The 12,074-nt window shown below is 43.3% G+C and overlaps 8 protein-coding genes across 8 annotated transcripts; 3 read left to right on the top strand and 5 right to left on the bottom strand.

Moving 5' to 3' along the window:
* The first annotated feature begins 207 nt into the window (after positions 1 to 207).
* V1512DRAFT_292024 (major facilitator superfamily domain-containing protein) lies at positions 208 to 2,061 on the top strand. The gene is made up of 2 exons (XM_066918280.1): positions 208 to 390; positions 443 to 2,061. The coding sequence occupies exons 1-2, from the start codon at positions 298 to 300 to the stop codon at positions 1,934 to 1,936; spliced, it is 1,587 nt and encodes a 528-aa protein (XP_066770561.1). The 5' UTR covers positions 208 to 297; the 3' UTR covers positions 1,937 to 2,061.
* Positions 2,062 to 2,082: 21 nt separating this feature from the next.
* Positions 2,083 to 3,734, bottom strand: V1512DRAFT_248602 (pyridoxal phosphate-dependent transferase; the record flags this gene model as incomplete). The annotated part of the gene is made up of 2 exons (XM_066914560.1): positions 2,083 to 3,679; positions 3,727 to 3,734. The coding sequence occupies 2 exons, from the start codon at positions 3,732 to 3,734 to the stop codon at positions 2,083 to 2,085; spliced, it is 1,605 nt and encodes a 534-aa protein (XP_066770562.1).
* A 409-nt stretch (positions 3,735 to 4,143) lies between these two features.
* Positions 4,144 to 6,536, bottom strand: V1512DRAFT_264847 (uncharacterized protein). Its single transcript, XM_066916772.1, has 5 exons — positions 5,747 to 6,536; positions 5,577 to 5,702; positions 5,217 to 5,532; positions 5,099 to 5,170; positions 4,144 to 5,052 (listed from the first exon to the last, which is right to left on the bottom strand). The coding sequence occupies exons 1-5, from the start codon at positions 6,335 to 6,337 to the stop codon at positions 4,541 to 4,543; spliced, it is 1,617 nt and encodes a 538-aa protein (XP_066770563.1). The 5' UTR covers positions 6,338 to 6,536; the 3' UTR covers positions 4,144 to 4,540.
* Positions 6,537 to 6,569: 33 nt separating this feature from the next.
* On the top strand, positions 6,570 to 7,804 carry V1512DRAFT_264849 (RPAP1-like protein). The gene has a single exon (XM_066916773.1). It carries the CDS (start codon positions 6,604 to 6,606, stop codon positions 7,753 to 7,755), a length of 1,152 nt encoding a protein of 383 aa, XP_066770564.1. The 5' UTR covers positions 6,570 to 6,603; the 3' UTR covers positions 7,756 to 7,804.
* On the bottom strand, positions 7,761 to 8,297 carry V1512DRAFT_264850 (uncharacterized protein). The gene is made up of 2 exons (XM_066916774.1): positions 8,011 to 8,297; positions 7,761 to 7,962 (listed from the first exon to the last, which is right to left on the bottom strand). Exons 1-2 carry the CDS (start codon positions 8,287 to 8,289, stop codon positions 7,831 to 7,833), a joined length of 411 nt encoding a protein of 136 aa, XP_066770565.1. The 5' UTR covers positions 8,290 to 8,297; the 3' UTR covers positions 7,761 to 7,830.
* V1512DRAFT_264852 (uncharacterized protein) lies at positions 8,192 to 10,024 on the top strand. Its single transcript, XM_066916775.1, has one exon. It carries the CDS (start codon positions 8,509 to 8,511, stop codon positions 9,700 to 9,702), a length of 1,194 nt encoding a protein of 397 aa, XP_066770566.1. The 5' UTR covers positions 8,192 to 8,508; the 3' UTR covers positions 9,703 to 10,024.
* On the bottom strand, positions 9,749 to 10,894 carry V1512DRAFT_209927 (uncharacterized protein; the record flags this gene model as incomplete). The annotated part of the gene is made up of 4 exons (XM_066913486.1): positions 9,749 to 10,000; positions 10,049 to 10,573; positions 10,626 to 10,774; positions 10,834 to 10,894. 4 exons carry the CDS (start codon positions 10,892 to 10,894, stop codon positions 9,749 to 9,751), a joined length of 987 nt encoding a protein of 328 aa, XP_066770567.1.
* Positions 10,895 to 11,362: 468 nt separating this feature from the next.
* Positions 11,363 to 12,037, bottom strand: V1512DRAFT_264857 (uncharacterized protein). The gene is made up of 2 exons (XM_066916776.1): positions 11,600 to 12,037; positions 11,363 to 11,547 (listed from the first exon to the last, which is right to left on the bottom strand). Exons 1-2 carry the CDS (start codon positions 11,808 to 11,810, stop codon positions 11,393 to 11,395), a joined length of 366 nt encoding a protein of 121 aa, XP_066770568.1. The 5' UTR covers positions 11,811 to 12,037; the 3' UTR covers positions 11,363 to 11,392.
* Positions 12,038 to 12,074: the final 37 nt, after the last annotated feature.

Below are 12,074 nucleotides of genomic sequence, written 5' to 3' on the forward strand. Positions count from 1 at the left end.
TTCTGTCCGAAGAGGAGCGGCCGGAGTTGAGCGATGAGAAGACAATGCGCCGCACAAATACAAATAAATTACCCAAATAAGAAATAATTGTCTGTTTGAAGAAATTCAGCACTGACGGAGACCTCCGAATGCTCGGTGCAGATGGACCCCAACCCTGCACTAGTTTGTAGCTACGCCGAGTTTGAATAGTCTCACACAAAATCTGCAGCCTCCCTTTACAAAATTATTTAGCAGGGCATACTATATCAATACTGCAAGATCGTCTCTTGTAGGGTCAATAGTTGCTGTGCTTATACAATGCCCCATCATTTATCTATTCCAGCTTCAACACGACTTTTACAGGTTTTCTGCGCCACTGTTTGGTGTCTGCTTGCGGCAGGCCCAATCTTTGTATGTTGAGACGAAGTATGTCAATTGTTCGTGCGCTGACGTACTATAATAGGGATTTGCTGCGTTGAAGACTGTTTGGCTGCAGGAAGGTGTCTATACTGATCTCTGTACACCTGAAGAGAATGAATTGGGAATTATATGCGGCCGTAGAGAAATTCGGATCAATTTTGTTTTTACTTGTGCCTCTGTCGTGACAAATATTGCTGGTGTTGCTGTTGGTGGACTTCTTGATCGGTATGGACCGAAGGTGTGCCAGTATTTGGGAGGCATCTTGATTGCTATTGGGTCTGTCATGCTTGCATTTGCCAACAGGCCTACATTTTTCGATTTTTATGTTTGGGGATACATTATTCTTGCCTTTGGAGGTCCTTTTGTATACATCTCGGCATTCCATCTTTCCAATGCATTCCCTGCTTATTCCGGCATGATTCTTGCACTACTTACAGGTGCTTTCGATTCGTCTACTGCGGTTTACTTGTTCTACAGGATAATTTATGATAACACTGGCGGCTCGTTTCATCCTCGTGAATTTTTCTTGCTTTATCTTGTGGTGCCAGTGTTTATTCTTGGCGCGACATACACTGTTATGCCGTTTGACAGCTACAAGCCCGGCGGCAATATCGCTCAGTTTCTGGAAGAAGAAGAAGATGTGCTTGACGCGACCAGCATTGGCGCAATTGAGATTGACTCTGCCGAAGATGAGATTGGGTCTGTCAGACGCGACAAGTCTGTATCTGCCGCGAGGAGTGATGCTATTGGGGTAGATGCTGAATCGTCTGGACTGCTTACCGAAGACGAACGCCAGGCCGCCGCCAAGGACTTGTACGAATATGATACAGAAGAACTTAAAAAACTCAAGATCTCTGGAGTTTGGGGTGTTTTACACGGAAGATCAGCATGGATCCAGATCAAAACCCCTTGGTTTATTCTGTTGTGCTTGTTTACAATGCTAATGATGCTACGACTCAACTATTTTGTTGCCACGATTCGGTCGCAGTATGAGTTCTTGTTCAACAGCGCAGAAACTGCTCGACACATTAACAGCTTTTTTGATGTTGCTCTTCCTGCAGGTGGTGTCATCACTGTACCAATCGCTGGATATTTGCTTGACAACTATTCTCTTAGTACTGCATTGGCGGTTTTGCTAACCATGGCTTTCAGCATGGGATTTTTGGGATTGTTTGCTCTGCTGTTTGCCGCATACGGCAACATTATGATCTTTGTTGTTTTCCGCTCACTATTTTATACAACGATCTCAGATTTTACCGCAAAGGTGTTTGGGTTTGACACTTTTGGTAAAGTGTACGGTTTGATTTCTACGATATCCGGTGTTTTCAATTTTGCCCAGTCTGGGTTTGATCATATGACACACGAAACGTTCGGCGACGATCCACGACCAATCAACGGGATCTTGCTTTTGGTGTCTACGGCGATTGGCGGCGCACTTGTGTGGTATGTGTTTGAGCAGACCAAGAAGATCAAGCGGGCGACTTTAGAGATGGAGGCAGAGCAGGCTGTGCTTCTCTTGCCTCCGCATTTAGATTAGAAGTTTTTGCACAATTATACATTCTATTTTATGTATTGGGACATTCTTTGGAAGGCGTTTGCATGTTTGTTCGGCTAATTGGTTGCGAAATAATGCTATAAATACAGACTATATACACTCATTAAAGACACAAAGAAAGCTTGTAATTATACTTTGTAGAGATTATCAAGGAAACCGACAGCTAGCTCATCAACTAGGCCATTGGTGCTGATACTGCCAGCAACACCATACAGCATTGCCGTATCACCTTGGTCTGCACGGCTGGACCCAGATTCGGCGACTGCCTCGACGGACTCGCGTAAGTCAGTAATCAAATTTTCAGCTGCAGCAACAGTAAGTCTTGTGCAGGCAATGTGGATTGCAGCTGGGTTCTGGAGGGCTGACAGGTGCCAGCCTTTAGCTGTCAGCTTATCGGAGATGTCGTATACGTTCAACGTCGTAGATGTAAATGCGACGACAGACGATATGGGGTTTCCGACAACGACCAGCCCGTCAATGGTTTCAATTTGTTCCTTAATGTGCTTCGCGGCAGATACGATATTCTTGCACGAATCTAGATATCCTTGGACGCCGATTCTGACTAGACTTGCCCAACAACCGGCCATCAGTGCGCCTGGCCGTGAACCAGCTAGTGTGGGAGACGCGTAAATACCGCCGGACCAATCTGTAGCCAAAAAGTATTGATATCTTCTAAGCTCGGGTGATCGGTACATGATGACGGAACTGCCTTTTGGTGCAAACCCGTATTTGTGAGTGTCGCACGATATTGATGTTACGCCCAGTACACGGAAATCAAACAGAGGGACGACAACAGAGGGATCGATCTCTGCGTAAGCACGCTGCAAGAAGGGGACCACGAAACTGCCAAGACAGGCGTCAACATGGAGCGGAATCTTATACCGCAAAGAAATTCTAGACAAGCCTTCAATGTCATCAATAATTCCGTGAGGAAAGTTCGGAGCAGAGCCTGCAATGAGGACAGTGTTGCTGTTGACAAGCCGCTTGACTGCACCTAAGTCGACTTGGAACGTGACAGGGTCGACAGGGGCATGACGAAGAGTCATGTCAAAATAATATGCCGCCTTGTCGAAGCCGGCATGGATTGTGACGGGAGCAATGATTTCAGGATGAACGACTCCTCTTTCATGATATGCCTTCATTTTTGCAGAAAGACAAGCCATAAGTAAGGATTCCGTACCACCTGAAGTTGTTGTTCCGCAGCCGGTCTCTGGTCCATTGAACATCTTTAACACCATACTGACAATCTCCGACTCCATTTTACGCACACCGGGAAAAACATCAGGATGAAGCTGATTGGAGACACTGAACATTCCATATGCTTCGGCTTGCAATCTCAGCAACTCTTCGCCACCGTGGTAAACAGCACCTGACACCTTTCCTTCTTCCCATGCAGAGTGGTGCATATTTGCCATAATCTCAAGCTCTTTCTTAACTTCAGTTTCAGACAAGCCCACATTGGGCAACTCGACATGGCTGATAAGCTCTCGCCCTTGATCAACCATGTCAACCTCCAATTTCTGCAAAGCAGTTTCAAGTTCCTCGTTAACTTGTTTCTTAATGTTTGGAACATAGGTCATGAGTAATTTGAAAAACTTGCGGACACTGAACCTGTAGATATCACGTGCGGAATTGGCTATGCCTCTGATCTTGAGTTCGCTTAAAGAAGAAAAGGTGTATTTTAATACTAAAGCAGATAATGCAATACTACTTGCGAGCCGATATCTAGTCACAAGTTAGAAGGCCTGCTTCTATGAAATTCATAGACATACTCAGGCATACTGATCAATCTATTAAACCATTTTGTATTATTACTTAGGACGGCAGTACCTAGAGCAGCCGTAGCTCCAGCAAAGAGTACCTCAGATGCCATCAAACAATCTGTTTTATGATTTGTAATAAGAGAAGACTAGAAGTTGAATGGGATGATGATGTACTTTAATGCTTTCAGGTTGAACAGGAAGTCCCGAGCCAATGTAATTCGGCGTTAGTACAAGACCCCTTTAATTACAGGTAATTCCCAGCACACCGAAATCAAGGTTTAAGGGGGAAAACAAGCACAAACCAAGGAGAAGCGATTTAATGAGAACTCTCTGTAGTAAGTAACATGACGTTTTGAAAGGAGCTATTTGTATGCAATAAAGTCATCCAGATGGTATCAATTTATACGCTTATATTCATTACTATCGGCACAATACGAGTACAATACCCGCGTAATAACATACTCATAAGACAACTCATCTCAATTTCCGCTACAAATGACCAGAAATACAACTCAAACAATAAAATTTTGGGATTTAACAAAAGAGGAAAAGCGCCTTCTAATGCTTCGTGTCTTGCATAAAATCCCCATGAACGACGTGCGGCTTGCCTTGCATGGGCTTAGGGTTTTCTAAATGAAAATAGTTGCGACACAATTCTTTGCTTAATTCCTGTGATGAGTTATTACATTAACAAGTATATTTCTGAATATTGTTACAAACTTCCCCACATTCTGTTTAAAACCTTGGAAACAAAATTTCCCATTTTATACCGTCAAGAAACCCTAAAAAAACATCAAAACAATTAATTGGTAAAGTAACTGCCCTAAGAAGGACGCCCACAGGGCGGTGTTGCGGAATGTGATTTTGAGCGCTGCGACCTTCGCGACCGCGGTGTCATCGAAAACCGTAGTTCACGTAACGGTTCATTTCTGATAGATTCCATCTGTATCATTAACATGCTGCTTTCCGTTTGATGTTCAGCTCTGTCGAACGTTGATATTGATGTTTCTCTGAGACTTTCTGTTTCTGATGTTCTCTCATCCTTTGGTACTATTTGTCCCGCCCTATGACCTGTCTCAAGCTCGACGTCATTGCCATCTACGCTGCGGCTCGCGTTGGCTTGAAAACTTGCAAAATCCAATTCAATGCCGGGTCCGATGACTGGCGAAGGCTTCATCGTGGTGTCAGTCCCACTTGCAACTGAGCGGAAACGATAATACCGAATAGGGTTAATGTTTACTTCTCGTACATCGTCAAACAGCTGATTCCGACGTTTTTGCGACAGTATCGATTTTGGATTCTTCACAATCAAGTACCAGCCTTGAAATAAAAATGCTGATTTTGATTAGATTATGCAATTTATATCAAATCAAATACTTACGGCGGACTTCAGTAAGAAGCAACACAAATGTGCTTGCCATCAGTACATTTGACCAAATCAAATTAACTCGGTCTGATTTGTTAGATCAACAGTTGGGAAATTTAAACTAGATACTTACTTCCGAGTGGATTTTGGTATAAGCTAGCGCACACGCTAAGTACTTCACCATCAGCAACACAGCGCAAATATCCATCGAGTGCGTCGTTATACAATTTCACTTTTGTACTGTTGAACGAACCAAAAAAAACAATCGAGTAACAAATTGCAATCAAGGCCATGAATTCTGTGAAGACAACAATTCGCCAGCCAATGCTCAAATATGTTAATGCGCATTGAGAGTATAATGTGATTTTTGTCCATAAAGTGTGTTGCTTTTCTTCGAGATTCAAGTCCATGCGTGCCGCAAGTACTGTGGCCCTAATACGGTATATTTTCTTACATGTGTTAGACTTTCCTTGAATGTCTAAAATCTACATACCCGAATAATGTACACGGCTGTGATTGTCTGCAAGATGGTGGCAGATCCTGTGTATATCAGAGTTGGGATATATACAATATATTGAAGTTCTGGATATGTTGGACTGCAAAATAGACCAGCAGCAAACTGCAGACGTTAGCTTGCTCATTCTATCAATACATGATGCACACCTTAAGATAAGCTACGCTTGCTCCAGTAAATGCTGCAGAAATTAGGACGACGATCAAAACTAGAATATACAACGAAATAGTTTTGTTCCAAACGACAGAAATATGCAGACTGATTATTCGAGCCAGCACGGCCAATGTTGTACATTGAAAACCAAACACAAACATGAGTCCTTGGGCCATGCATCTGCCGTTTGCCAAACCTACAGCTGGCGTTATTTCGTCCTCGCAGACCACCCTATGTCGTTGAATATAAAAAAATGATAAAGAAATATTGCAAATTGCTAGTGCGAGTGCTTGCAGCAGGTTGAACTCTGATTTCACAAACTTTCGAGACAACATTTGCGAAACAATTAAGAAAATGCACACCGATGTAGAAATTATGCCTAGGATCATGAGTAGTGAGAAAAGTTGGCGAACATTTGCGTAAATAACAAGTCGATAATCACACGGTAAGCAGCATCCTCTATAACACATCCGACCGAGTTCATAGGTGTGCTGAAAACGGCTGCTTCGTAGCAGAGTCCAAGGTAAGAGCGGGAACGGACAGCCTTCAGCAGTTTCGTTGAGAAGACTTGGACCTGCCGACGCCATTCACTGTGTTCTGCTTAAAATCAGCAAACCTCGACTTAGAGAGATATAAGCAAGAAAATAAAGTGCAATTGTAGACAATGAAAGAGAAATTGGGGATAAGTATGCCGTCATTGTCTTCCAAAATTAAGTTAGTAAATCATTAAACTTTGAGCTTAAATGACATGGCGATCTTTGGAACGTTCGTTTTTTACGTTTTTTTTTGGGAGCTTAGCGTAGATCAAACTTAGATTTAATTTGACAGCCAGCAACAGCGTAAAGTTCGTTAAATGGATCTCGTACACGACATCATAGAACGTTCTCGATCGACAGTGACAGCAAAACCGCCAAAACCAAAATCACCAACCGGTTCGGCAGGCCGGGAACGACCGGGCAAATCGTTATGGCGGTCGCGAATGAATAAGGCCTCAGAGTCTGGGGCCAAGTCTACATTAGAACGGTTTTCAGAAGCAGCACGAATCGACGCGGAAAATAAAGACATGCTTGCAGCGATGGCACCAGAAGAGATTGAAGCTGAACGGATTGCTCTTGAGGCCGCTTTGCCTCCAGGCCTAATATCTCGGATCTTGAAGAGGGATCCAACAGCAGCAGACGCCATTCTTATGGGTGACGATGACCCAATTACTGAGCATATGAAAGCGCCAGCAGAGAAGTTAGATCAAGATGCTCCCGTCGATGTCGATGTGGTTATTCCAGTTGCAACAACGGTTACGCCGATAACAAGAGACAAGGTACCGAGTCCCGAGATGGTATCCATAGAAGAAAGGACGGAAGTACTAAAACAAGAAGAAGCCCAAAATGAGGACAAGACGGCAGAAGAAGCCGGCAGTTCGGGTACACATTTTCTGAAACCAGTACAGACCGATGAATTAGATCCAGATGCACCAGATTTCTATGACAAATTACATCAAAAATACTTCCCGGATCTTTCAAATGACCCGTCCCGAATGGCATGGATGAAACCGGTGAGTGAAGAGGAAGATAAAAGTTCACCATACAATCCTACTCAAGACTCAGTGTTGCCCGTAGATATTCGGTTTGATTTTAAAGGAAATGTGATTCCGCCATCTATGTCAACTTCAATGCCAACTACATTGGGATTGCATCATCATTCAGATTCACCTGGCTATGCCGGATATACGGTTGCCGAGCTATCGCATTTATGCCGAAGTGCAGTTCCAGCTCAAAGAGCAATAGCAGTACAAGCTATGGGAAGGATTCTCTATAAACTTGGAGTTAATGCTTATGGAGAGTATATCGGCGACACTCTATGGGATATCGTCCAAGACATGCATGTGATTGATTCTCTCTACGAGGCTGCGGACGAGAGGAAGACACGGCATATGGGTTTGCGGGCATATGCGATCGAAGCATTATGGTTGTGGAAAAAAGGTGGTGGTCGTAAGAGGACTACAGATTGAGATTGTCTACTATATGACTCCTGTAATATACAAAATGATTAACTATTTACATCACTTCACAGCTGTTAAGCATGATCAGTTGGCAATAAAAATCTTGAACTTTTGCCATAATCCCGGCTCAACAGGGCCATTTTCAATTTCTTTAGCCAACGCCTGATAGTATGTCGGCTTCCCGGCTGGTTCCAGTAACTTGTTTGTGATTGGAAACTTAAGTAATTAGCAACGAGATGTCATAATTCACACATATTCGCTTACCATATTGTTAAACTTGTTATTAAGCAATTCTTCTAATGCCGCGACTTGAATCCCGACATCTGGTAACCCTTCTGTCTTCCCACTTTGCCGCTGTGCTATTTGCTCAGAAAGTACAGGACCAAGTTGCATCGGCCTGTTCATTGCGTCCTCTGGAATTGACTTCACTAAAGAAGCGAGCCGACTTAAACTCATTTTTTTCAGTGTAACGGTTGCTGGGAGTATCAAGGAATGAATAACTGGAAAATAAAATATCAGTACGTCCGAAGCCCTCAGATCCATTTTAGCATTATCCCACTATTTTACAAATATACACTATTATGGTCCCTTTTTTTTTTTACTCGCACACTACGTGAACATACCTCGTGAAATAGACCGCGACATGACCGCCGCCCACCAAATTTACTCTAGCAACTTAACCACACCTAAAACCCTCTCGCAGGCCAGTTGATTGTCTTTACTTGATTGGTATATCAGTACTGAACACAGTCCTAACTTGCAATGGCCAGTAACGGCAACATCGGATCCAGCAACACGCTGTTCTCGATTCTGAACCCTACAACAGACTCGCCGTCTACGCAGCAACAGCACTTCCCTGCTCCCACTCACATGTCCCCAGTACAGACGCCACAACTTACACCAGGCCGTGGGTCGCCTACCATTGCGTCATTATTGACTCAAGATGAGCCAATTTCGGTCGTGCAAAATAAGCCTGACGAGACACATCCGGTCGCAGTTTCGTCTTTACTGTCGCCTTTACCGGTTGAGTCAAAAACACCTACACCAGCACAAGCAACAAATCAGGCAGGTGCCACTAAAGTACAGAAACAACATCCGGTAACAAACACACCATCTCCACAGGCGAAGAAACAGAAAATGGATTACACACCGGGGCTGTCATCGAATGCATTACTTGGGATTGGAGGCATGGGTTCACCTGGAATGAGCTCCACAAAGACAGAAGATATACCAGACATATGTTTACATGTGGCGCTCCACGGAAAAATGAACGTGGTTGTAGATTTCGGAAAGTTGGCAGAAAACAAATACGGATGGGAGTCACTACATCCTCAGATTGCATCTGCAGCCGCCGAATTGTTTGATGATGATGGCGGTGCTGATGATTTTGACGAATCTGGGGGGGAAGAGGACGACAAGGCTGACACGCCTGCAGGAGGAGAAGACTCTACAACAAAGAAACCAGCCCGTGTACGGAAAACAGAGGGAAAATATGGTCGATATGACACGACTGATCCCTTTATTGACGATTCGGAAATGTTATTTGAAGAACAGGCTGCTAGTACTAAAGACGGGTTCTTTGTATTTTCTGGACCTTTGATTGCAGACCAGGATCAGGTGCGGATTGAACGAGCAGACGGTACAATTAAACGAGGCGGCCGAGGCCGGGGATCAAAGTCAGGTGGAACTACAAGAGGAACCAAGCGGGCAGCTACGGATCCCAGTCACACAGGTCAAGCACCACCCGTAGCGATTGCGCCAGCGCCAGGGTCAACGGTTTCGCCGGCACCAACAACCGCTCCCAAAAGAAAGCGACTAAAAGCGGCCAAAGTAGACAAATCTGAACATCCGCAGGCAGCTCCAAGTACAGTGATACAGACCCCTACCACGATACCAATTGCACCCAATGCACCCGCTTCAGCAGTTCTTGCTCCACCAACATCCACTGGGCCATGATATGTGTAATAGATTATTGAAATTTGCTACACTAGCGAGTATGACTTTAGGCTGTATCTGCTTCCCCTTCAAATATCATTTCCCGTGACAGAGCCGCCCTTATTATTTTTGCTGTTCTATCCAGTACTGTAGGACTATCTGCATTCTTTGATAGCCTGACAATTTCTTCATATTGTTTGTCTGTAAACTTTGTAGTTGTGTCTTCGTCTATGGTTGACCAGTTCGGAGATGGGCCTGCTGGATGATCGAAGTCGTCTATTGTGTCTACAAAGGGTTTGATTGATATGTGCTCATAAGCCTGCCTAGTCAGACATGCCAGGTCAGAAAGTAAATTGAACATAAATACCTTGTCAAATTCAATTGATGAAAATAAGAGATCGTCACAACGTTCGATTATACGCCCGCCAGTTCGACCGAAGAATATGTCGCTATCAACAGACTCATGCATTCTGAACTGATGAATTTGACGGAGCAGAACAACACATGAGTTAACACGAGATAAATGAACGGGTCCGTCAATCTGACAAGGCAGTATCAAAATGGATGTTGTACAGTCTTTGATTTGAACATTTGTCAGTTTCACATTTGGTGGAAAGTACACAATACTGTTTTCAATTCCCGAGATTACTGCGGTTGAGAACGGAGAGAGCTCAGATACAGCTATGAACCTGCCAGTCTGTCGTTTAATTTGGTTGACGGAAACACCCGGTAACTCCACACTGCTCGATAGATCTACCACTGAAGTTGGACTTGAAGGTACGCTTTCTGTACTTGTAGGTTGTACGCGTACTCTGCTTGCAAATGTAAATCTTGATTTAGGTCTTGTTCTCTCTTTTAATTCTTCAAATGCTTTAATAAGTGCGTCCAATTGCTTTGGGATATTAGCATCAGAGTGGATAAATAATTTCTCAGCACCAGCTTACGCTTGAATACGCACGTTGATCGTACGGTGCCAGATATACTTTTGCATTTTGAACTTCTTTAACTAACTGATCTAATTTAACCGTAATTGCATCTAATAAATCATTTGATGGCGTTGGTAGTGGGTCAGTAGCCAGTAATAACTCCAATGCTAGAAGATCAGTTAATAAGTACAATTATATTCAATTGAACTTATTAAACAGTACGAACATGATTTAGAACTCTGGAAACTGTTATAAAAGATTTGCTGAGTCTGATGTAGCTTTGACATTTCGCCAGTGTTGGCGGTTATTTCATATGCCTAAAGATTTCTCAAATGCTTGCACTTTGTTGTCTGCGGACACTTTCGGATGTCCAATTTGCTTCGTGTAAACTACAAGTGTCAAAGAATATTCAACACTTTTACACGAATTACTACTAAATACGCTGGTTTACTCTTTATTCAATAAAAACAGTACAAACAAAGAATCGAATAAATCTATTAAATGGCCATACATACTTTATCATAGTTTATTCCTCCTTAGATATCTCTCCAGGAACAAAAAGACCTCTACCTTCACCAAGTTTGCGTATATTTTCCGACAATGGTACCCGACGGCGAAGCGCAAAAAAAGCACCGTCTGGCTGATAAATTGAGTCTTCAGGAATTGTGCTCTTTTCTACTCCTAATATTCCACCAGTAAATTGTGCGAATCCAGCGACTGAACCGAGGAATAATGATGTGAAAAAAACTGCGGATATCGTACCACCTATAAAGTGTTAATACTGATCAAAACCAGTCGTACAGTTCGAGTAAAAGCTTACGTGGGATAGCAGCTACTGCACCAGTTAAAGCACCAGCTATGAAATCGTTATATCCATCCCCTTTTTCTCGTAAATTTGTTATAGCACCTTCTGCAAACACAAACCCACACCCAAGAGTTCCTATTATAGTCAGAAGTTTGCTCTTATTCACGGTATCTCAACTTAAACCTACCCAGAAAGAATGAATGTCTTCCAATACGAATAACAGATGGCACCAAAGGAGCTTGAAAGTGCTTCACACGCTCGATAGTAGCTGAGTAAACGAGTCCCATACCATAACTCGGCAAGACAGCCTTTGAAGTCATTGTCAGGACATCTATTGGTTGGTAGGCAGGATAGTCATGTATGGGGTACAAAAGCTTTGGACGAGTAGTGCTCGACATTCTGTGCTGTAACTTGATCGGAAATGCTTAAACTCGGCTTCAGAAGCTGCTGTATTAATATACAAATTTTTTTCACTTTTTCTGCCGTCAATTGACACCTTTTATTGTCTTGACTATGGACTTTCGAAAGACAGTGGTGTCGATATTGAATTTAGTTGATCCAATCAGACCGGTTGCATTTTCAGCTGCAGAATGTTCACAGCAACTGTGCAGTTATGTACCCTAACACCAGGCTACTGCAGAAGTTCACATAACACCGTGTGC

This window comes from Lipomyces arxii, assembly GCF_038497795.1.
Source record: "Lipomyces arxii strain Phaff 12-163 unplaced genomic scaffold V1512scaffold_12, whole genome shotgun sequence".
Classification (NCBI taxonomy): Eukaryota; Fungi; Ascomycota; class Lipomycetes; order Lipomycetales; family Lipomycetaceae; genus Lipomyces; species Lipomyces arxii.